At 40.9% G+C, this 25799-nt stretch overlaps 1 protein-coding gene across 1 annotated transcript; it reads right to left on the bottom strand.

Moving 5' to 3' along the window:
* Positions 1-19242: 19242 nt before the first annotated feature.
* On the bottom strand, positions 19243-25457 carry NPY (neuropeptide Y). Its single transcript, XM_056118536.1, has 3 exons — positions 25270-25457; positions 21387-21467; positions 19243-19422 (listed from the first exon to the last, which is right to left on the bottom strand). The coding sequence occupies exons 1-3, from the start codon at positions 25455-25457 to the stop codon at positions 19398-19400; spliced, it is 294 nt and encodes a 97-aa protein (XP_055974511.1). The 3' UTR covers positions 19243-19397.
* Positions 25458-25799: the final 342 nt, after the last annotated feature.

The following is a 25799-nucleotide window of genomic DNA, read 5'->3' as shown; positions in this document are numbered from 1 at the left end:
CCACCCTCGAGAACATCATGCGACGACTGGAATGGGAAGGAATGGGAGTGAAGATAGATGGTCGGCAACTACACCACCTCCGCTTTGCTGATGACATTGTTTTAATAACACCAAACATCAGCCACGCGGCACAAATGCTGGCCGACTTTGACCGTGAGTGTGGAAATGTAGGACTACAACTGAATCTTGCGAAGACAATGTTTATGAGAAACAGCCTCATTCCTGATGCCCTATTCGCTCTCAATGGAATAACCATCTCCGAATGCAACAGCTATGTGTACCTAGGTTGAGAAGTCAACATGACAAATGACCTGGCACCCGAGCTGCGCAGGAGGAAGAGAGCGGCTTAGAATGCCTTCAAGAGCGTCAAAGAAATAGCTAAGAGGACAAAGAACCTCCGGCTCTGGGCACATCTCTTTGATTCCACTGTTCTTCCTGCATTAACATATGCCTCAGAGCCCTGGGCCCTATGCAAACAGGATGAGAACGCTATTCAGGTCTCCCAAAGAAGAATTGAAAGAGCTATGCTTGGAATATCACGTTTCACTCAAATGAGAGAAAGAATCCGGAGTTCCAACCTTCATCGAAGATCAAGAATCAGGGACACTGTCTCGTTTGCCAAGGTGTCAAAAATCAGATGGGCTGGTCACGTAAAGAGATTTAAAGACGACCGCTAGACTAAAGCTGTTACCGACTGGATTCCACGGGATGTCAAAAGACTGCGTGGCCGCCCACCTACCAGATGGTCAGACTTCTTCATCAAGATCATGAACGATCGGTTTGAGGCTCTTCATGTTCCCAGAACGAACAGATGCCATTGGGCTACACTAGCATGCGACAGTGACAAATGGAGACGTTACTGGCTCCCGCTCGAGCAAATTGACGACTAACGGGAAGTTAAGTGATTAAGTGATTTTTAATCTATAATATTGAAAAAAGTTTACAAAGTACAAAGACATGTTGCAGAGAACAAAAGTATGGATTGCAAAATTATTAGTACTGTCTTAAATAATAATTTAAGACAATATAAATATCATCATAATTGTGACTATCATTTGTCTAGTGGTTTCATGTTTACAAAGTGCTTTTGTTATAATCAACCTGCCAGTGCTAGAGAAGCTGGAATTATGATCAGAGTCTGCAGTTTAGCTGAGGGAGCTAACCTCACACAGTAGGATGAGGTGCTATGAGTCTGTTTTGTCTCTTGCCTCCTCCTTCCTCCATACTCTGCTTCCCAGACCCACACTATCCTCGCAGTTCAGACTCCAGGATCATCTCTATTGCTCTAATATCACCCCACCCAAACAAGATCTTCGCTTGGTAGGAAGGCCCTACATCCTTTTTTTTTTTTTTTACTCTCTACTTGTCTTTATTTATTTGCTTAGTTTGGGGTCCACACCCAGCTGTGCTCAGGGTTTACTCCAGTCTCTACACTCAGAGATCACTTCCAGAGGGTTTGGAAGACCTCCTGGGGTGAACCTGTTGTGGGAGCACACAGAAAAAGCACCTTTCTTGCAATATTATCCACTGAATCCTCTACTTGTCTTACTAAAGCCTGTATACAGCTGTCTGCTTCTCAGAGCAGGACTTGCTCATAAACTGTTCCATATCAAGCTATTAAATATGTCCAACCCATGAGAGTAAACAGCTTTTCACGTTCACCCCCAGTCATTTTAACTGGATTATATTGTGTTCAAATAAAGAATAGTCTCAGGGAGCATTATATTTTGGAGAGGTCCTTTCTAACTTCTCATCCCCAACCTATCCATGTGATTTTTTAAAATGCTTTCTCCAGGAGACACTAATCATGTCAGAAGAATTGTACTGGAGCCCTTGTATTTGGGCAAACTCTTAAATTGGTTGGCCTCAACCTCCTTACCATCTAAGTGAGAAGGTTGTATGGGCTTGTGCACTTTTCAAGGGCACAGAAATTCTAGTGTTGGAGCAATTGTCTCAAAACTCTGAGTCTAGAAAAACTTGTGGATGGTCCAAGAATGAGGGCAAGAACTCATTGCCCCATAGGTCTCACACAGCTCACTGGGAATCCTGGAGGTTGACAGACACATGTGAGCCATAAGAGAGAACCAGACAGGACCACGGGCTAACATTGGCTCTTACAACAGCTCTTTGCTGTCTGCAGAGCTGTTATCATGTGCTTTGCTTTTATGTCCTGGTCTGTGACAAGGATAATCTCATAGAACTTCCTGAGACATTTCTTGTCTTGACAATCCAGTTTTGGGAGATTTGTGTTGGTTTGTTTTTGTTTGGGGGCTACACCCTTTAGTGTTCAGTGCTTTCTCCTGGCTCTGCACTCTAGGATCTTTCCTGGCAGTGCTTGGGGGACTATAGATGCAGCCTTTTCTGCAATTAATGCTGTTTTATGGATCTATGGAAGGGAACAATGAGTATTTCCAAGAACAAAGAAAGTAGGGGGAAAAGAGGTTTCGTCTTTCAGGGAGTGAGTGAAATAAAGACAAGGTAAGCTGGACTTTGATGTTCTGCTTTTTTTTTTTTTTTTTGCTTTTTGGGTCACACCCGGTGATGCTCAGGGGTTACTCCTGGCTCATGCACTCAGGAATTGCTCCTGGCGGTGCTCGCGGGACCATATGGGATGCTGGGAATCGAACCTGTGTCAGCCATGTTGGCTGCGTGCAAGGCAAACGTCTTACTCACTGTGCTATCGCTCCAGCCCCTGATGTTCTGCTTTTGGGGTTAACTCAGTGTGCATGGAGAGGGGGCATGAGAAAGGCAAAGGTTGGTTGGTAAGAAGTCTTCAAACAGAAGAAAAAGAAAAGGATCACCGTCACTGTCACTGTCCTCCCGTTGTTCATCGATTTGCTCGAGCAGGCCCAGTAACGCCTCCCTTGTGAGACTTGTTACTGTGTTTGGCATATCAAATACATCACGGGGAGCTTTCCAGGCTTTGCCATGCAGGCGAGATACTCTCCGTAGCTTGCCGGGCTGTCTGAGAGGGGCGGAGGAATCAACTCGGGTCAGCCATGTTGGCTACGTGTAAGGCAAATGCCCTACCCGCTGTGCTATCGCTTCAGCCCAAAGAAAAGAATAGTACAGAAAATATAGCAGACATAGAGCCAAGACTGTCCTTTCTGCATTCCTGTGTCCTGATGTGGCATGGGAGGGATCTAAATATGCTCAGCCACCAGGAAGGCAGCTAAGAGTGATGACTGGGCTCCTATTATGAAATGAAGGGTGAAGCATCCTGCTTACTGAGAATTGGGATTAGACTTCCAGTGGAATGGGATCCACAGCCAGTTTTTCTGAACAAATGCTCAGCAAAAGTCCAGGGAAGGCTTAAGGGAGCAAGCAGGCATGGATCACATAGGAAGAGCAATCACAAGTAATTCCAGCAAAAAAAAACACTTCAACCTGGGTTGATGGAATAAGGTCAAAGGCCCCTGCTGTCCAGACATCAGTAGAAATGAACAATGGCTTCAAAAGGCCCTGAAGAAGGTTGGTACTTGGGCCAAGAGCTCCTCCTACACCAAACTTCTCTTGCACTTAGATTCTTAGTAGAAGAAAGGGAAGTGTCTGAGGGAAAATACAGAAATGGCTTTGGATATTTTAATTGATTATTTTCTAAAAATATGAGAGCAGATGAGATTGAATTACATTCAGCTGGCAACTTGAACTCTCCTTACCACCAATGAAAAGAATCATTGCAAGAAAATTGTTTAAGCTCAGTGGAATAAAGATATTTCTCCTCCCTTCCACTCCATACTGTAGATGAGAAGAGAAGCCCACTCTAACAACCTGGCAGATTCCAATCTAGTTAATACAGGGTAGAAATAATATCACTTTTATTCTCTAGTATAGAGTTTTTCAACAGTGGCACATATGGGACAAGATAGTCCCAGGGGAACCACAAATGAAAATCATGTAAAATAGGGAGCTTCATCACAAATCTTGGGGTCAACCAGTAGGATGGTAGTGTGTGGGGAGAGTCACAGGAAGGAAACAAGTTTGGAAGGGCACAATGGGGGTAAATGGAGAAGTGCTACTCTGGTATAAGCAGTTTTCACATAGCAACTTCATTAGTGTTTCTTAAGTATATAATTACTATTCATCATAATGTCAACAAAACCCCACCCAACACCATTCTGCTAGTGACAAACACCAATAGCCAGTTTAAACAAATCCCAACAAGTTAATGATTTCTAAATTCGCTTCTAACTATTGATTCTGGTGGCATGCTGACATAGATTTTTGTCAACATGAAGGACTGACTAAGAAAGGGTTGTGTTTTCCATTTATTGCCTTCCTTCACTCATCAAGAGCTGCGAAGTTGGAGGAACACAGGCTTTCTCAAGCAGAAATGTTCCACTGTTACACATGGGCTTCTACACAGAAGTCATTACTCTGATAAGATCAGCTTCAACAGAAGTTTAAAGCAATGAGACCACTAAGATTTTTTAAAAAACGATTACAGCTAACTGTGCTAGTGTGATCCCATAGTTTGAGATTTGAGACTCTGAATCCTCAGGGCATCAGATGCTGCGGGTTGGGGACAAGTCAGAATTTGCATCATTAATGACTTTTTTTGCCAATGGGCTCCTCAAGGACTCCATACTTATTTTGAGGGACTATTCCTGGCTCAGGCATAGGATTCCGGATTTCTTTTTAATTTTTTAGTGTTTTTAAAACTATATTCAGAGGTGCCCAGGGATTACTCCTAGTTCTGCATTCAGAGGTCACTCCTGGAAGTATCAGGAGTTGATATAAGGTGTAGGGTGATATCAACTCCAGGTCAGCTATCTATCTCTCAAAGCCCCATGTGCTCGAGATGTTTTAAGAGCAGATTGCTTATGCATTCAAATAGCTGCTGAACTCCCTTACTGTTAAGTCATCTCTAATTAATGATATAACAATGTACTCACCTAGTCTGTGTCTTGGAGGAAGGGAACTACAATTTATTGAGCACTCACTGAACAGTATTTTGCCAAGGATTTTATGCACACTCTAGGTGTTTTGCCAAGAATTTTATGCATTCCTTTATTTAATGATTACAGTTATGCAAAGTTGTTATATTATTATTTATATTTTTCAGAAGCAGATGGGGATGGGAGTTGGGGAGGGAGAATTTTGACTTGATCAAGGTTATCAAGGTTATCCAGGAAATAAGGTTAGGAATAAGAAAATGCAACTGCAAAAGATCTTTTCTCTCTTCTATCCCACATTGTGCAAAAACTTGTTTTCTTATCATGCTGTGACTTTCTTAACCATTTGCGTTCAAATTTATGTGCATCTTTTTTTTCCTCTTTGATAGCAGCCTTCCTGATACACTAGCTTAAACATATTTGTGTAACTTTCTCATGTGTTTGCCAAGGTGAGGCTGCCCTTCAGAGCATGGATGGAGCACAGCTGTGAGTAGAGAATGAGTAACTATGGGGTTGCTTCAGTAAAAATCAAATGCTAAGATGGTGTAAGTAAACTGGGAATCGCAAAAATATAAAATACAATACAGAGCTCACATACACAAACACACACACAAAAAGATATAGTAATCTAAGTATCAGAAGTCACAAACTAAAGGCAAAAACCTAACCAATGATTGCTTTTGCTTCATCCTCTTTAAGGTAAGAAATACAAGAATTCCAGGAACTTCATTTCAATTCCAACATAAAGGAAATAGTCTAGGTCTTCAGCCCAAGTAAGATGGGGAGATTTAATTTATATTTCTGCATAAATTGTTCTATGTATTAAAAATATTGAAGGAATAGAAGTGAAAATACTGCCCAGTGACTTACCTCATTCGGCCTAGGCATTGGATAGGGAAAATGTCTCAATTGCCCTAGGCATTGGATAGGGAAAATGTCTCCACAGGAAACTGAAACCTTAACCATATAGCATAGGTTGCAGTGTTAAAGTATACTAACTCCATAACTCAGAAACCACCAAGCCGAGAAATTAATGTGAAGTGGTCGGTGAGTTCCGCATGATACCTGGCAAATGCAAACACAAATAGTGTTGATGGAATTTTGAATCTAAGTTGTGTAGTTTGAATAGCACTGTAGCACTGTAGCACTGTCCTCCCATTGTTCATCGATTTACTGGAGCAGGCCCAGTAACGTCTCCATTGTGAGACTTGTAATTACTGTGTTTGGCATATCAAATACGTCTCAGGGAGCTTGCCAGGCTTTGCTGTGTGGGCGAAATACTCTCGGTAGCTTGCCAGGCTCTCCGAGAGGGGCAGAGGAATCGAACCTGGCTTGGCCAGACCGGCAGTTTGCAAGGCAAATGCCCTACCGCTGTGCTATCGCTCCAGCCCTATGCAGTTTGAATAGGGAAGAAAAATGTGGGAATAGGAAGAAGGGTGAGAATAAGAGAAGCCAATGTAGTAATAACCCAATGCACTGGGAAATAGAATCTCAAGGAATTAAAATTCAAAAGACCAACCTAAAAAAAATTAGGTACATTTAAAATAATTATAGAGGGAGTATGGTGCCACCAGCAGGTCAATCTGTATCTGTGAGGCGAGTGGATCAGCAGCCTGATGGTGCCTTCAGACTTCCAGATACCCCAAAATTGCTGCTGTGCCTTTGGCCAGACCCCAAAAACTTGGAGCAAAGTTTACCAAGAAAGTAAATGGCCAGAAGTTAGGTATGTGGGAGATACACTCACAAACCACCACGGGCTCAGCTATATAATTGGAGACATGTTCTCTCTGGCTCCTGATCAAGCCGCTTAATGGCCATGATCCCAGAGACTCAGAAACAAATCTCAGAACCCAGCAGTTTTTGGCAGAAATGCGTCCAGACCCAGCAGTAGGTTACTGTCTCCAGGCCACCCCAGGGGGGAAAGGGTGCTGTCCCTCTGCCTGCTACCTCTTGGCAGTTCATGGCCGCCATCCTCCAGAGGCCATTGGATACTTAGGTTTGGGACCTCAGTGACAATACACGCAGGGCCTCACGGGATGGGAGTGGAGCCGGTCCTTTCCTCCCTGTGCCAAGTAGACACCAAGTTGCCGTCCACAAACGGCCTCTCTGGTTCCTGATCAAGCTGCTTAACGGCCATGATCCCAGAGACTCAGGAACAAATCTCGGAACCCAGCAGGTTTTGGCAGAAATCCCTCCAGATTTAATTGTTAAAATTTTGGAATTTCAAAATTGCATGGCCACTACTGCAGCCACACGACATCATATGTTATTCATAACCAGGAATAAAAAACAAATTGTCTGCTGTTGCCTTTTCAGCAGATCTGAGTGTTGGGGTAAAATCCCAAATAATAATGGTGGGTCTGGTGTCAAAATGTTGAATGTAATCAAAGTAGAGAGAGAGAGTAATGTGAAAATCATCTGCCCCACAGGTAGGAGGAGGGTGTGGGATGTGAGTATTTGGTGGTGGAGAATGGGCACTGGTGAAGGTATGGGTGTTTCATTGTATGACCGAGTCTTAAACCTGAAAACTTTGTAATTGCTCTCACAGTGATTCAATAAATAAAATTATAAAAAAAATTTAAAAAGTAAGGTGGAGTTCATGTCCAATTCAATTAGCTTATCAGTGGCTGAATAAATAGCAGTACTCCTACATTAAAAAATAATGATAATAAATAAAATAAAATAATTATAGAATAAGAACAAGAATAGGCCAAAGTTTCTAGAACTATACAGAAAAATTACACCTAGCCTACCGCATAGCAATTTTGTGGCCTTGTTTCATTTCATAATTTCCTGCCTCAGTTTACTCATCTGAAAACATAGCCAAAAATACCTGACTCTCATGGTTTATGTAAGGATTAAAGGAATTAAACTTAGAGGGTTCAACAATTATTAATTTCTTTATATCCCATTTCTTATGAAAAAAATCTGTGAAATACAACTTCAGAAGGCAATTTAGGATTTCCAGTTAAAATCATTTTTTCTCATAAAGAGTTAATTATCCATGAAATTAAATATTTATGCACTCACGGAACCAGTGTATCTGTAATGCTGGAATATGATAATGGCTGCCCTAGAGATTATAAAATGTTCTTAATGTCTTCGCAGCTGATATGTCTCTATCATGGGAATATTTCGAATTACATTTTACAGTGATCTAAAGAGACTCTAAGGTTGATTAGAAAAGTTGAAAGTCATTGAACATTTTCAGGTGGTGACTGCAAGTTGATATGCTCACTTTAATAGTTAGAAATCTGCATTTAAATAGAGCATATTTTCCCTTAAAACAAATTCATAATGGTGGCTTACTTCCCAAGTGCCAGCACCAACTGACCCTGTTTGTCTGAGACAGAAAATTTTTCCATGATCCGGAACTTTCAGTACTAGTCTTGGGAAAATCTTGAGAAAGCTAGAAAACTTGGTAGACCACCAGCCAGGTCTCCCAGATGAATCTGCCTATGTGAGTCACAACTGCAGAAGCTTCATGAAAATCCTGCTGCGGGCAGTTCCGCATTCCACCTGTTTTGTTTTGTTTTTAATGTAAAGAAGGGAGAATAATTTTATTTATTTATTTATTTATTTTTAAATTTTTATTAGTGAAACACCATGAGGTACAGTTGTAGACTTACAAATTTTTGTGCTTGGGTTTCAGTTATACAATGATTGAGTACCCATCCCTCCACCAGTGCCCATTCCCCACCTCTAATGCTCCCAGCATACTTTCCATCCCCAAACTCCCCATCCCACTCCACCCCTGTGGAAGGGAATTCTCTTTTGTTCTCTCTCTCCTTTTGGGTGCTGTGGTTTGCAAAAGACACATTTAGTGGCAATCATGTTCGGTCTATAGTCTATTTTCAGCATGCATCTCTCATCCTGGGAGGATCCTCTCAACACCCTTTACTTGGTGTTCCCCTCTCTATCTGAGCTGCCTTCTCCCCCACCATGTGCGGCTGGCCTCCAAGCCATGGAATGAACCTCCTGGTACTTATCTCGGCTATTCTTGGGTATTAGTCTCCCAATTTGTTATTTTATATTCCCCAGATGAATGCAATCTTTCTATGTCTGTCCTTCTCTTTCTGACTCATTTCGCTTAGCATGATACATTCCATGTAGTACCAGTTGTATGTAAATTTCATGACTTCATTTTTTTCTAACAGCTGTATAGTATTCCATTGTGTGAATGTACCAAAGTTTCTTTACCCAGTCATCTGTTCTCGGGCACTCGGGTTTTTTTCCAGATTTTGGCTATTGTGAATAGTGCAGCAATGAACATAGAAGTGCAGATGTCATTTCGACTGTACTTTTTTGCCTCTCAGGGATATGTTCCCAGAAGTGGTAATGCTGGGTCAAATGGGAGCTCAGTTTCTAATTGTTTGAGAATCGTCCGTACTGTTTTCCAAAAGGGCTGAACCAGTTGGCATTCCCACCAGCAGTGAAGGAGAGTCCCTTTCTCACCACATCCACGCCAACACCGGTTGCTTTTGTTCTTTTGGATGTGGGCCAGTCTCTGTGGTGTGAGATGATATCTCATTGTTGTTTTGTCTGCATCTCCCTGATGATTAATGATATAGAGCATTTTCTCACGTGCCTTTTAGCCATTCAGATTTCTTCTTTGCGAAAGTTTCTGTTCATTTCATCACCCCATTTTTTGATGGGGTTAGATGTTTTCTTCTTGTAGAGTTCAACCAGGCTTTGTGTATCCTTGATATCAACCATTATCAAATGGGTATTGGGTAAATATCCTTTCCCATTCTGTAGATTGTCTTTGTATTCTGGTTATTGTATCTTTTGAGAATCTTCTTAATTTAAGATAGTCCCATTTGTTTATCTCTGTTTCCACTTGGTTTGTCAGTGGAGTGTCGTCTTTGAAGATACCATTAGCCTCAATATCCAGGAGGGAAACAATATAACAGATAGTCGAGAAAATACAGGAAGAACTGAGAGCAGAAATAAAAAAGCTACAAAAATAAGGGTCACAAATAAAGGATTCTGTAGAAGAAATTAAAAACTCAGTAAGTGTCCTTAGCAGTAGGATGAATACAGCTGAAGACAGGATCAGTGATCTTGAAGATGAGCAAAAGAAATCCCATTTGGAGCAACAAGCAATGGGAAAAGACCTCAAAATGGCTCTAAGGAGAATCAGAGACCTAGGGGATGACGCCAAGAGGAACAACATTAGAATCATTGGATGCTGTGGACAGAGACGCAATACTACAAGCAGCAAGGTCTAAGAAGAAAATCACATACGAAGGAGCACCCCTTAGATTTACAGCAGACCTATCAGAGGAAACCCTCCAAACCTGAAGGCAATGATGGGATATAGTGAAAAAACTCAATGAAATGAATGCCTCACCAAGAATACTTTATCCAGCTAAACTCTCACTCAAACTCGATGGAACTATACACCATTTTGTAGATAAACAACAGCTCAGGAATTTCATAGACTCAAAACCAAATCTAAAAGAAAAACTAAAGGGGGTCCTGTAAGTTAAGAAGAAAAACACTTATAAACACAACCAACTCCTATAGAAAGATGGCACAAAACCCCATGACAATAAGCTCTCTCAATGTCAATGGTCTAAATGCACACCAATCAAGAGACTCAGAGTGGCAAAATGGATCCAGAAACTGAAACCAACATTCTGCTGTCTACCAGAAACTTATCTGAACAATCAGAGCAAACACAGACTCAAAGGATGAAAAACAATCTTGCAAGCAAACAGCTCCCTTAAAAAAGCTGGGGTGGCCATACTAGTATCTGACAACACAAATTTCAGGTTGCAAAATATTAGAAGGGACAGCCAAGGCCATTTTCTATTTATCAAGGGACATGTGTGACAGGAAGAAATCACACTTTTAAGTGTATACGCACCTAATGAGGGACCAGCTAAATACTTAAAACAACTGCTAACAGATTTTAAGGAGGACATTGCTAGTAACACAATAGTAGTTGGAGACTTCAACATCGCCTTATCACCTCTGGATAGATCAACAAGAACAAAACTCAACAAGGAAACATTGACTTTGAAGGAAGAAATAGAAGAGAGAGGACTAATAGACTTATACAGGGCTTTACACACCAAAAAGAAAGAACACACATTCTTCTCCAGTGCACACAGAACATTCTCCAAAATAGACGACGTGCTAGGCCACAAAACATACCTCAATAGAATCAGGAAGATAGAAGTAGTATCAGCAATCTTTTCAGACCATGATGCATTGAAGATAGAAGCGAATCACACAAAGACATCAAGAAACAAATCAAACACCTGGAAATTCACATGTTATACCCATGGGCCTGAGCTTCATCTGTTCTACTCTATGGCACAGCTCTGAGTCTGACCTGAGCCCAGGAGCTGAAGTTAGTTACCTGGTGCCTCCATATGGGAGAAATCTCTTATTCGTTAGACTTTGTTCCTCAGTCTCCAATTCAGCCTCTTCTCTGCTTAGAGTATCACTTCTTTCCAAGGCAGGGTACTTTAAATAGTGTTTCTCACGATGTTAAAAAAAAAACCCAACAGTCTCATTTTCAGGATTGGAAAGAAGAGAACAGTGGCTCCCTCCCACTGTCTTTACTCTCCCATTTCCATTCGCATGGATGCTAAGTAAATTGTAAATTGATATTATCTGCTTATTCCAAAGTAGTAATAGATGCACAGAGACCAAGAGCTAATCATCAATTCCCCAGACAACCATCTCAGAATCCCAGCTGAAGATTTCTTAGGCACCTGCATATCCTGTTCCTTAGGAACATAATGTAGTTAATAATGCACTCAACATCTGCAAAAAACAGAGGCTACTATTGAACATCTGTCATTCACCAAGGTCTAATTCAAATGACACTCCCCACTCCACGTAAGAGTGGAAATGATTTCAGCCTTGCCTGTGCTTCCATAGTAATGACTTCTACTTAAACCTCAATTATGATCTGACATGTATCATAGTCATCTTAAGTGCATGTCTTCTCCATAAATTGCTAAGTCTTTAAGAGCAGAGCAAATGTCTCTCTTGTGTCTATGTCACTCTTGAAACCTTGCAACATGTCTACCACAGAGAGCCTGTTAAACAAATGATGATTCGGGAATTGATACCATCCTTGAAAGACTAGAAACTCATCAGATATATCAGTTGGTTCCATTTTAACTCAGTCAATAAATAAGACTGTTAAGGACAAATGCCTTCACTATGTCCTACCAAAATTTCTTATTTGTGCATTAAAAGTCACAGATCAGTGAATTTAATAGGTCATTATGATTTGAGAAGACTTGGCAGTCATAGAAAAGATGTAGATGCTGGAATAAATAAAAATCAAGTTATCCCTGGTAAACTTTAATTGAAAAGTCATTTAAATGATGCTCATCTCTCTAGTCTATAGTGTTCATGTACTAAGGAATTAACATTGAGAGGTAAGAAATAAAATGTGATTTTTATATCCAATTCAAATGTTCTCATCTGAGCTTTTAATTGCTTTATAATAGTAAACAGCTAAATTAGTGAGTCAAGTCAAATTTCAATAGCAATTCAAATTTTAAACTTCCAAGAGAATAATGAGATTACTTTGGAGATTTGAGGGATCCATGTCTTGTAGATAAAACGGTTATTTTTAAACACTCAAATTCTTTCCAAACTTAAATATCAAAATAGCCAGCCTAGGGCAAAAACAGTCATACAATGTTTCCCATATCAGAGACAACATATTTACAATATGCATAATATGCTATTATGACATATTAGTAATAATCATTATCAATGTAAGTGGTAACTAGAGAGAAGTACTTTGTAATTGAGAAAACTCCAAAATTGTCATCAAACTCATAGTCAGAGAAAAAGATCTTAGTAATCTCAAACCTTTGTTAGAAAATCTTAGTACCTAGTAGAGGAGCAATAGTATGGGATGCTTGACTTGCATGTAGCTGACCTGGGTTTGATCCCTGAGTACCACCAGGAGTAATTCCTGAGTGCAGAGCCAGGAATAACCCCCAAGCATTGCCAAGTGTTGCCAAAAAAAGAAAAAGAAAAAAAAGAAGAAAAAGAAAGGAAAGAAACTGTTAAATGCCTTTAAGATTTAAGGTTGCTCATTCAACCTGAGCACTACCAAGATGAAACCCAAAAAACAAATTGAAATTAAAAAAAAAGAAGCCTTCATACCTTGAGAGGTATGATTACCTAGAGGTAATCAAGAGTCAACAGAATGTCTGAGATGATGGGAGAAAGCAGTTTAGTCATCCAGTAGGTTTGAGAACTCCAGGTAGCCCCAGGGAAACTCCTGTATTTGTGTCAGACCTGCATAATGGGGACCTGCACTGCCAGAAGTGATCCTATAGGATCCTTAGGGGCTGCTCACCAAACACTACACTTCTGGCCTGTGGGGCTCTCTCCTTCATCACTGTCAACTCTAGACACCTGCTAGCATGGAGTATCCACTGTGGGTCAGGCAACAAGGCAACAATGCAATCAGCCATCATCACAAACATTTCAATCCTGCAGCACTAGAATGCGTTTAAATTGATAGCTATTACTTAGTCTATTAAAAATGAGCACAGATGAGACATATGATTAATTACATTACTCAACTCCTATTTGAGAAAGAAAAATGAATTGTGTGTGGTTTCATACTATTCTAACTTTTCGAATAGGCTGCAGAAAAGGCAATCATTTAGCTGTGACAGTATCATAATCATCCTACCCATGAACCACCACAAAATAATAGTCATTCAAAAGCCTCTTTCCTTTATGACAACAGAAAAAGTATTTGTTTAGTTCTGATGCCATCAGAACTGATGGAATTAGTAAGTAATTCCAGTATTCCATGTGGAGGAGAAAATTCATTTTCTGTATACATATAGTAATAAGTATAATAAGCTTGTTTGTAGAAGGGGAAAGCATGGGAAGAGCTCACTGCCCTTCTCTTGACTTTCCTGTGATCAGTAAAGCCAGACACTGCATGTGAGTTCAATATACACTGCCTTTGTTATCCTCTAATTTTCTTTAAATGTGACAGCTTCATCACCGGGTAATGTACAATCTGGTCTTGGCTAACTTCTTCAAGACATTATCGGGCAGTACAAAGTCTGCAAACAGATAGAGTCCCCAAGTTGGGAAGAGGCGGGACAAGTCATATACTTCTGTGGGTCTCTGATTCCCTCTGTTGATAATGGGGGTGGAAATAATTATCTGTTTGAGTATGCCACAGGTACTGTTAGGATCAGACAAAAAATAAAATGGCATTGACATAATCTTATACACAATTTAAACCTGTTAATGTGAGCTAAAGCTTAGATCAAAAGAAACCTTGATTAAATGTTTAAAGATTTACTCAGTTATGATTATGTTGCCCATAGGCAACTGATTAATGAAGCTTGCATTATTTTACTGTAACTCTATTATTATTATTACTATTATTTATAATAATAGGTGGAAGATTTGTGCCTTTAAAACCATTTCAAGGAAGATCAGAGATTTAAGAAATATAAAGGACAATACCCTAGAATGGAGTTTTAAATATTTAAAAGTTTGCCAAATTTGTAATTCTTAAAGCTGATTCCTTTTTTAAAATTTCTTTTTGGGTCACACCCGGCGATTCACAGGGGTTACTCCTGGCTCTGCTGTCAGGAATTGATCCTGGTGGTGCTCAGGGGACCATATGGGATGCTGGGAATCAAACTCAGGTTGACCGCATGCAAGGTAAACACCCTACCCACTGTGCTATCGCTCCAGACCCTTAAAGCAGATTCTTGTTTATTAGAAATATCTTAATGCCTAAATAACCTGCAATATCAAGTTACCATAAAATGGATGGCTTAAAAACAACAGATATTCACTGCTCACAAGTCAGAAAGTTGAAAGTCCAAGAGCAAGTCCAAGAATCTTCTGGTCTCCTTATACATCCTCGCTTAAACTAAGGACCAGGGTGTCTGTGCCCTGGACACTAATCCCATTCCCTAGAGTTCCTCTCTGGGGATACAGTCACAAGTCACCCTCTAACACCCCATCTCTCATCCCATAGGAGATTAAGATTTCAGCAAATGAATTTGGAGAGACTCACACATTGTCTTTACAGTGAGGGATTTGTGATCCAACACAGGCTTCATTGAAACGTTACCTTTCTCCACCTGTTATATATCATCTTAGTTTTAAAGTTGATAAAAGGTGTGACACCTGGCAGGCTACCAAAAGTATCCTGCCAACATGGCAGAGTCTGGCAAACTCCCCGTGGCATATTCAGCGTGCCCAAAACCAGTAACAATGATGAGTTTCATTCTCCTGACCCTGAAAGAGCCTCAAATGTGGCACTTTCTAAAATCTCAGGGCTAGGACGAAGGAGATGTTACTGGTGCCTGCTCGAGGAAATCGGTAAACAACAGGATGACAGTGACAGTGAAAAGGTGTAGGCTTCCATGAACATCGGGCAGAACGCCTTGCCTTATTTCAGGAAGGAAAACTCAGAAGTTAACTGAATTTGAGATCTTTGAGGTCAGAGAACCTGGAAGGCCCCAAGTCAGGATCCCAAGGCTCATAGGATGTGAAAGTTGAACCCTTTACTTGTGCAGAGGTAAAGGGAGAAATCAAGGTCTGGGTTATATGTGAGATGTAAACTAGCTAATGATTTGCCTCCAGGCATTTAGTATTGATGGGATGGTGCTCAAATTCTTACTATGAATGAAACTTCTAGGGTTGTAGTTGTAGTTCAAGTAGGTCTCTGATTCCCTCTGTTGGTAATGGGAGTGGGGAATATTTATCTTTTTGAGTATGCCACAGGTGCTGTCAAAATCATGCCTTGTTTATGCAAGACCCTGGGTTCATGCTTAGCATCACATGACCCCCTAAGTACAACTGAGTGTGGCCCCCACAAACAACAAATAGAATAGAATTTCTAATCTATTTTCCAATGGTTCATGGACATGATGTTTCTTGCTCTGCTCCATACTACCAAGATGTCTGGATTTGGTGATGAATATTCAGCATGCCTGAGCTACTAAGTAGCTCTTGTCAAGAATCATCTTTCTTTGCACAACACTCATGATCAATCACGCTCATCCTGTTGTTTGTCGATTGCCTCGAGCAGGCACCAGTAATGTCTCCTTTGCCCTAGCCCTGAGATTTTAAAAAGTGCCATATTCAAGGCTCTTTCAGCGTTAGGAGAATGAGACCCATCATTGTTACTGGTATTTGGCATATTGGGTACACCACAGGGAGTTTGCCAGACTCTCCCGTGCGGGCAGGTTACATTCAGTAACCTGCCAGATTGACCAAAGTAAGAATGAGATAATAAGACGTTGTGTGGCCGCGAACGCCAGGAGCTGGGTTTTATAGTCTCTGGGTCTTGGCCGTTTATGGGACTACACAGCGCAGGGGGGTGGGGGGGGGGGCAGTTGGTGGGTGTGACCCCTGCCTACTGGAAGATGGAGGATCTGGGCGGAGGATGCTCAGCCCCGATCTGAGCAGGCTTGGAGATCTCAGTCCCAGGACCCACATGCCTTTGTTCCTCTGCCGGTACCTTCATGTGTGTGGAGAGTGGTCTCAGCATGGTTGTGGCTGGTTCTGGAGGTCTTCGGCTGCCGGGGTTCTGCTAGGAGCGGGGAGGGAAACTCAACCCGCCCCCTCCAAGGAGCCCCAGCGAGGACAGCCAGGCACTGGGGCAGGAGACTCTGTGCTGCACAACACTAATTTTAGTAAAATGCTAGGTTAATAGAGAAACTAGACTTTGTATGATAAATAATGCCCTTCTGGTTTACTAAAAAGCAAGCTTTCATGACAGCATTTTGTTTAAAGCACAAAGAAGCAAAAGTGTCCTTATTTGGGGAAAGATTACATCGTAGTTTTATCTTAGGTTACCTCTCAGAGAGACTGGCAAGCTACTGGGAGTATCTCACCCGCAAAGCAAAGCCTGGCAAGCTCCCCGTGACATATTCGATATGCCAAAAACAGTAACAAGTCTTACAATTTGTTGTGAGACGTTACTGGTGCCCACTTGAGCAAATTGATGAACAATGGGAGGACAGTGCTACAGTACTACTTAAACAAAAAAATTGCATCTTGTGATATACATTTTCTCCATTGCCTAATAGATCATTAAAGTTCTCTGTCAACAGAGAATACTTTATTACATACTACCAGAATCCCTAATCATTTGATGTATCTGTCACCAAATACACATATGGAATGACACTCACTTTGATTTTTGATAACTGCATGCATCATCAAATAATTCAGTTTTCCAAAATTGATGTCCTTTCTCTTTCTCTCTGTCCCCTCATTTTCCCACTACCACCACACCCCTGCAAAAAATACAAAAACAAAAGGACCTGTAGTTAAGACAACAAAACCAGATCTGCCTGAAGCTTGTAATTTGGAGTATGTGACAAGCCCACCCTTGGAGTGGCCATATTCTTTCTTTCTTGCTTTGATTGGACAGAGTCTCACAAATACCTTCTTGCTGATAAGGGCCACAGACCCCAGACTGGACAAGACTGGTCAGTGGGAGCTACTCCATGGAACCCCTGACTTGAAGTTACCTTTCTCTGCCCACCACCACACTGACAAGCCCAGTGAGGCTTCTCTGCCATTTTCTCTACATGTGATGCATGTTCACTGTATGTTTATGTATATTCTCTGCATGTTTCGCATCTGTGCTTACTCACCTCTCCTCTCTGTCCCATAAATCTACATGATTTTTAACCCAGAAAACTTCCTAAGTATGTCTAGACTGTTATGTTACCTTAACTCTACTCAGCATAAAACCATACCCGACAACTTCCTCTACTGGGGGCTTTGCTCTGTAGCCTGTGCTTTTTAGGACATATTTCCCATCTTCTTGTTTCCTTGCCAATAATGTCCTCCTTTATTATTCAGTTGTTGTTGTGATATTTGGAAGACACATATAAGAATCTAATAACCCAAATTTAAAACCAAGTCCATGCAAATAGAGTGCGGAGAAGGAATGTCTGATAACCTTTAGCTAAGTTAATTAACATGACTCATGTTGTGTGAAGTGCATTTCTACCCAATCAGTAGAAATCAGTGCCTTTCTGTTTATGACTCAAATTCTAAGCCTCATTCCCTGAGTAGATATATAGAACTGAAATGCCTGAATTGCAAGCTGCTAGAAACAAATGTATATTATAACCACATCATTAAGGTTCTTTGCTACTTCTCCCTTCTTGTTACCTTCTGAAAACTTAGGTTTCTCTGTAGCTAGTAAAAGTTAAAATGGACAGACTATATGGGGTTGGAGGGCTGAAGCCTGTAGTTTAGAGGATGTGACAAACTTTCTCTGACAGAAGATTCCTTATTACAGAATTTTGGCATTGATGGAGCAAAACAAAACCTAAAAACACCTTAATACTGATAGGGCCCCCAGTACCCTGGTCAAATCCTACTTTCCAGTGGCTCCCTCATTCACTTGCAATCACCTCCCTTTTTCCCACCTTACTTAAAGATAACCTTAATTCATTTCTCCACCACTTTCTGTACAAGGGACATATATCTTTTGAATGTTTCTCAGTCCACATGCTCACTAATCACCCTCATGAATATACGCGAGTTTCCTAAAAACTACTAGATAATGTATAAACTATTATGTCGCTCTAGCCCAGATTCCCATTGCTCTTTGAAACTTGCTTTCCAGCCTTTCCTGATAGACATGCTTTCGATTATTTTTGTGCCAATAAAATTTCTTTTCTATTCAGTTGTTTCTGTAATTTGGGGGAAGACTTTTTTTTAAATTCAATAAAATTTAAACAAAGCTTGTCTGTTCTACCTACATTCAAGTGCTCAAAATTCACATATGACTAGTGACAATATGAAGAAATTATAGCACATATTGCAGAAAGTTCTTCTAGCATTCCTTTTTTTACAGAATAGCTCACAAAGGGTGATTCCATATGAATGTGGGGTGGGGAAGAAGTCTAGCAAATTCTTCCAAATTAGCATTCTCTTGACCAATGTGTCCAAATAGAGCAGGTCCATTAATTCAATGTTATTCTATTAATTCAATGTTATTCCTTGTAGCATTGATTAAAAACAATATATTCCCGCCATACTGAGGCATATTGCTTTTTCCAGACCTACTATGTCTATTTTTAAGGAACTATTTTTTTACGATCTGCATTTCACTTAATGTCACAGTTTGCACGTGACTTATTTCTATGGTAGTATACACACACAGACATGCATAGCTGTCTTAAAGATCATAAATCATTCTAATTTTATATTGTCTATAACCACTGTGTAAGTATTGGTAAAGCAAACTCTGGATTTGCTATTTAAAGGAGATTGCATTTTGATGAAATAACTTAAAATCCTTCTCACTACTGCAACAGCAGATTTTTCATTGAAGAGCAAACACTTTTGAATGCATGGAACTTTATTTAAATGCACATAAATACAAGGACAACATAGGGAGACTGCAGGGTGGAGCACAGTGGCCGCATGCATTAGGAGGGTCAGCAGACTCTAGCTTCACAGGATGAAATAGGGTTGGAGATCTGGTTTCATTTTCCATCACCACATAGAAGGGTCTTCCATCCTGTCAAACAAAAAAGCATAATAAAAGATGCTTAACTTCCCTGGAGGTTGGCAAGAGTGAGGAGTTCAGTTTGGAATTAAAAAGTAACCAGAACATGATAGAAAGACTCCTGCTGCATCCTATGATTTAAAAAAAATAAGTATTTATTTTTGGACTTGAGCCATAACCAGCAGTGCTCAGAGGACCATAGGCTTTGTTTGGGATTAAACACACACCTAACCCTGTACTATCTCTCTGGTCTCTCCTGTTGTATTTGAATAAGATACTATGCCTATAAAATATCAAGTCAGAGACAGTGTATAATACGCAAAGACCCAGCTGAGAAGCTTTCACTCATGTTAATCAGAGACTCAGGGAAATCTCAGTGGAAGTACATAAATAACTTTGGATTGAACAAAGTCACTTAAGAACACTGTAACATTTCTGAAGATCAGAACTACAAGACTCACACAAACCTGAGTCAAGAAAGTTATTGTCTCTCAATGCTGGATATGCTTTCTTTGGTTGAAAGGCTTTTTGAATATAGTGAGATGATGCTATTTAGTAGGGATAAAAGAGCTCTTTAATAAAATGGCATTCACAGGCACTTCAAGGCTGCCTTTTAACTACCCATGATTGAGACTGTCAATCCGAGTGCATTTTGCTTTATTTCCTATACCAAGCTCATAACTTAGGCCACAAAATGAAAAAGCAGTAAGGTTCTAAGCAGTTCTGAATGGTTCTGACCATAAATAGAAATAGCTGCTCCCCCACTTTTATAAAGGAAAAAATTGTTAGGGGTTTCAGTGAAATACAAAAAGTATTATATTGATTAGTGTTACAAAACCCTTTATTACTTCAATAAAGCTGGTCTTTGAAAAGGAAAATAAAAACATGTTGAATGACTTTTCTTCCTGTTTCCTTTAAGTCAACTGTTTGTGGGCTGGTACCTCCAAGCATAGGGCACTGGAGTTTTATTCCAGTCCAAATACTTCCTTCAGAGAAAGTCAACTGGAGAGAATAAAAGAAGGTGGAGGAAGGAGGTTGCTAAGTGGGGAGGTTTTAAGGGGGGAAACCCAGTGAAGAGTGACACGCCACATTTACTGAACAAGTGTTCTAGTGACCTCTTCTGGGGAACTGGGCTGTTGGCATTGTAGAGCTCTGGGTTAAAGGCAGACAAGCCACTGCAGAAATGGAGGATCCTTGTGATCTGAAGGGGAGAGCAGGACTTCGGGAACCAAAGAGCCAGGAAATTAGGAATACATAGAGGAGCTAGGGCTTGATCAGTCAGCAGATCTCTTGAATCAGAGGAATGGGAGAAGCCTAGTCAATGTTTGATACATCAAGATGGTGGATACCTCTTTCCACCACACTCCCCAAAGACAGACTTTAGGAAAGTTTGATGCTAATCCCTCACAACAATGGGTTAGTCAACACTTATTCACCAAATGCTATGACTATGTGATATAGTTAGGCTAAAAATAATGGAGTTAAAAAGCAAACAGGAGAACCTATGATTTGTCTGTAGCTTTATGTAAAGCTGTGAAGCAGGTTAGGAGTTGGAGAGTAACTCCACAAGCAACATTTTCCAAGTGACAACATCCCACCTTGTGCATTAAAAGCTCCAGATTAGCCCTGCCTAAGTGGAGTAATTATCATTTCAATATAGAGATGGGTATCTCACTCTTTGTTGTCTTAATCCAAACTCAATTAGAAGTTCTCCAAAGTTCTCCATATCTGAGGTCCTATTATTAAAAAATGTCAAGGGCACATCAAATCATCAAAATGATTGCCTTTTAGAGGCTTATAGAGGATCTCCAGAGAAACCCTCCCTGTAGATGTTTCCCATTCCCTTGATGACTAAATCCCACCTTGTGGAAAGACCAGCACATTCTCCCCACAACCACCCTAAGGGGCCCACTTGGATCTCCCTCTCCGGGGCCCCAAAGTTCTGCAAAAATGTGTCCACACAAGCCTTTTCATACCTAGTTCTGGGTATGTTTTCCGTGCTTTCTTTCATCAAGAGGTCTGAAATCAGTGCATCAGGGCTGGACCGTTTTCCATATCTAAAAATATGAAAGAAAGAAAAGAAAAATTCTTTAAAACAAATGTAGAATAGCCCCCACCCCCAAAAAACAAACTGGCAAAAGAAAAGAAGACATTCTTCTGTTTGGGATATTAAATCTATTTTCAGTTGATCACATGCTAACATGTAATCTAGGAATACAAAACAGTACCAGAAACACCACAAAAATGGATTTAAATTGTATATACACATACCTAGACACATACAAACATATTTAAGTATTTAATAACTTCAAACCCAATCAAATTTCTTAAATTCCTGCCTTCCTCTACTACACAAGACAAATATGTATATAGTTAGGTAATTTTAAAACTAGGTGGCAAGAAATAGAAATATATCGAGGCAAGATTACATGCTTGCATATTAATTAACTGACTATAGTTCCAATGAGACACTGAAGTTTAAATTTTAATAAAATAGATATTTTAGAAACTGCACTCAGCACATTGGATGGAGTACCAGACCTATCTGAATCTGTTTTTCCTCATTTATAAAAATAAAATAACTACTGCTTACATCAGAGTTTTCATAAAAACCCAACATGAAGCAGAATGCTTGTGTACAAAAGTGTACACAATGCAAGTTACTGATACTGAAATGCACACAGTCTATGTCTGCCAACAGCTATTGGAGCCTTATATTTATCTGGGATACCAAATGGTAACAGCCTCTCTCATGATGGTATCCCTGCCCACTCTACCGAAACCCCCCCCATCTCTCCACTCCTTAAGATATGGTAACCACCAGCATATCACTGTCACTGTCCTGTTGTTCATCAATTTGCTCGAGCAGGCCCAGTAATGTCTCCATTGTGACACTTGTTACTGTGTTTGGCATATCGAATACATCACGGGTAGCTTGCCAGGCTCTGCCGTGCAGGCGAGATACTCTCGGGGCTCTTTGAGAGGGGCAGAGGAATCGAACTCGGGTCGGCCACGTAGGCCTTTTGCAAGGCAAACGCCCTACCTGCTGTGCTATCATTCCATCCCAATATATATTAAACTTTATTGTTTTGAAGAGATTGTCTTCTTCCCTCTCAGAAATGGCTTTTAACACCAGTAGTTTCTTGCTTCCTAAATGAAAAATGACCTAGAAAGAACTGATTAGTTAAGATTGAACTGTGAAATAAAACTTACAGAGGGTATACTCTAATTGCCTATCAGTCACATTTCAAACTGTTTGGAATGGGTGAAATTTTCATGATTGCACCTTTGTTGCAACCCAAGAAATCAAAAATAGAAAGAAAAATAAATACACAAACCTCCCTTCTCTAATCACTTAAGAGATTTCCTCTAAGAAGTTCCAAAGTTGTGATATCAGACTGGAAGTTGCTTCTTATAGTTATTTATTCTATCAGTTGATTTAATCACTTTTGGGCAACCCTAACTTATTTAGTATCATCTTCTCCAGTAAATAAAAGAAATGACAAGTATTTCTTCCTATTTGCCAATGAAGAACCCAAATCCATAGTAGCAGGATTTTACCAGCCTTGAATTAGTACCCAGGATAGCACTGACCTCAGATTCTCTCTTCTGAGTTCTTCTTTCAGACCTTTACCTTTCAAAGTTTTGAGTCTTTAGGAAGAGAAAGATCTTCAAACCTAGCTGCACATGGGCAGAACTCTTAAAACCATGAGACAAGTCAGCTCCAGTCCAGGAGTTTTGAATTAACTTGGGAGCATGGAGGGAAAGAAGTCCAGCATTAGTATATTTTTAAAAATCCCCAGGTGATTCCATGTTTTGACCAGGATAGAGAAATGTTCACCTATAGCTTGGGTTCTCTAATGTTTGCACCATGGATATGTGGGGCTGGACAGCTTTGTTGTGATGAAGGGTTGTTTGGCACTGTGGGCATTTTAGCATCTCTCCCCTCTGCCTAGTAGATGCCAGTAGCACCTCTCATTCTGCACCTCCCATCTGTGACAACTGAAAATCTCTCCAGACATTGTCAAATGTCCTGGAGAGCACAAAGCCAGCTCCCATTGAGAGCTAAGAGGACTCAAGAAGCAAAATAGAATAGATTTGTGCCTAGGAGAAACAACGCAGCTTTCAGAAGCATGAGCCAGAGATGTGTGGGTTCCCGTGATCATGAACCAAATACCAGAATGATGCTAATTTATGACAAATGAAAGCAGATATTCAAAGTGACAGTAATTTTCAAAAATATTTATGTGTGTGTGCCATTTGTGTTGTAAAAGGTGTGAACACACAAAAATGAGAGATGGTAGGTGCAGACAGGTGGTTTCGAAGAAAGGAATTTGTAGGAAGGAGTCACAGGAAGCCCTGCTCCAGGACCAAACTCATTCCCATCTCAAACAAATATCTTGCCACAAAACAATCTTATTTTCCCCATCAGTGATGTTACAGATGAGACTGATGATCTGATGGAGACAGTACTCAAGGAAAAGCAGGAGGGTTCCATTCTCATCAGCCCTAGAGGAAAGAGCTCATGAAACAATCTTAGTTTCATGATCTGTAAAAATAAAGATTATACTCACTTTAGGGCTGGAGAGATAGCACAGCGGGTAGGGCGTTTGCCTTGCACGCAGCCACCATGTCCGACCCAAGTTTGATTCCTCCGCCCCTCTCGGAGAGCCCGGCAAGCTACCACGAGTATCTCGCCTGCACGGCAGAGCCTGGCAAGCTACCCGTGACATATTCGATATGCCAAACACAGTAACAATAAGTCTCACGATGGAGACGTTACTGGGCCAGCTCGAGCAAATCGATGAACAACGGGAGGACTATGACCATGATACTCCAAGTACTGAGGAAAAGTATGAACAAAGGAATGCCTAGGAAGAATGTTCTGAAATGATAAAGCTTTACCCAATGATAAAACTTCGTGGCAATGGGTTTTTGTTTTTGTTTTTGTTTTTAAAAAGTTTAACCATAAGCTGTATTAACAAAAAAATTTAAAAAGGTTTCCCAGGAGATGAATTAGCAATCAATGTTAATGTCATTTGTTAAAGTTTTTTCTGTGTCCTGTATGATAGCATATGCATGAATTTGAAGCTACAACTTTCTGAGAAGTCTATTATTATAGAGAACATTATTGATTTTCATTAATTAAAAAGATTATATTTCAGGAATCATAAATAAATTCTATTTAATTCTGACATTTTCATGTATTTCTGATTCTACATAAATTCTAAAAACAAATGCTAAATTCTATAGTATTTGTAAAATAGTTTGGATTTGCTATTCTTAACGTGATGCCGAGGACGAATGTGGCAATTTGTTTTAGCTTTCAAGGAGTTCGGAATGAAATATACCATTTCTCATACTTGACTTATTCCCCCAATTCCCCAATTTTCCCCTAGAGACCAAAGTAAAAGTCACAACCAACGCTAAAGCTCCAAATAGCCATTTCCTTTTCAAAAGACTTCGGAAGCTCATTTGCATTTAAAAACAATTACTTTTCTGCTAAATTTCTATACCTGGGGACCAAAACTTTCAAAGCAGGGTCTGAAAGAATACAATACTATTTCTTCCTCTAAGCGCTACCATTCCTTCAGCTCTGAGCAGTTTGGAAAATCTTGCAAAGTCTTTGGTGGCTGTTCCTTCCTTGGTATGGTTGTTTTCTAGACATCCTGCGCCCTTTCTTCCTAGAACTGCCCAGGGGGCACACAATCCTGACAGCGCCCTGCGCAGGTACTGACCTCTAAGTTTGTGCCTGCAACCCGTCCCGTCTGGAGATACAAGAGAAATTGTACCCTTCCTTTAAGGTCAGTGTCTCCAAGCCTGCCGGCAGGGAGAAGCGTCCCTACCCAGCCCACCCACCTCTGCCTGGTGATGAGGTTGATGTAGTGCCGCAGCGCCGAGTAGTATTTGGCCACGTCTTCCGCCGGCGCGTCCTCTCCCGGGTTGTCAGGCTTGGAGGGGTAAGCCTCCACCAGTGCTCCCAGGCACACGAGCAGGGACAGGGTGAGGGTCAGCCCGTACAGCCCCAGTCGCTTGCTACTCAACATCTGCGAGCACAGAGGGCCAGGGAGAGGGTGGGGAGGTTCAGAGCGCCCATATCTCCCAACTCGGTCCCCCGCGTCCTTCTTCGGGTTACCACGCGGACCCCCTATCCCACCCAGTGCGGCAGCGGGGAGCAGCGCGCGACGGCTCCCACCCGGGCCGGCTAAGGGCACAGTCGGTCGGGACCGCGCCCGTAGCTCCGCGCACACCGCGCGCAACACAGACGCGCTCAACCAACAAGTTGCAAGGTGGAAGGGAGCTTGGGGAGGGGCGGGGTGGGACTCAAGTGCAGACCAGCAGAATCAGAACTCGCACGGCGACTTAAAATGATCACTTTTGTTTGCTTT

The sequence above is a fragment of the Sorex fumeus genome, unplaced genomic scaffold (genome assembly GCF_029834395.1).
Source record: "Sorex fumeus unplaced genomic scaffold, SorFum_2.1 ptg000037l, whole genome shotgun sequence".
NCBI lineage: Eukaryota > Metazoa > Chordata > Mammalia > Eulipotyphla > Soricidae > Sorex > Sorex fumeus.
The sequence above is the reverse complement of the archived record's forward strand: the minus strand, read 5'-3'. Positions and strand labels throughout refer to the sequence as shown.

Bases quoted from the DNA above. Each gene is read 5' to 3' on its own strand.
- NPY (XM_056118536.1), bottom strand. From the start codon at position 25,457: ATGTTGAGTAGCAAGCGACTGGGGCTGTACGGGCTGACCCTCACCCTG. The intron at 21,468-25,269 runs GTGGGTGGGCTG...TCATATTTTTAG, and splicing joins AACCTCATCACCAGGCAGAG to ATATGGAAAACGGTCCAGCC. The intron at 19,423-21,386 runs GTATGAAAAGGC...TTTGTTTGACAG, and splicing joins GAAAACATACCCAGAACTAG to GATGGAAGACCCTTCTATGT.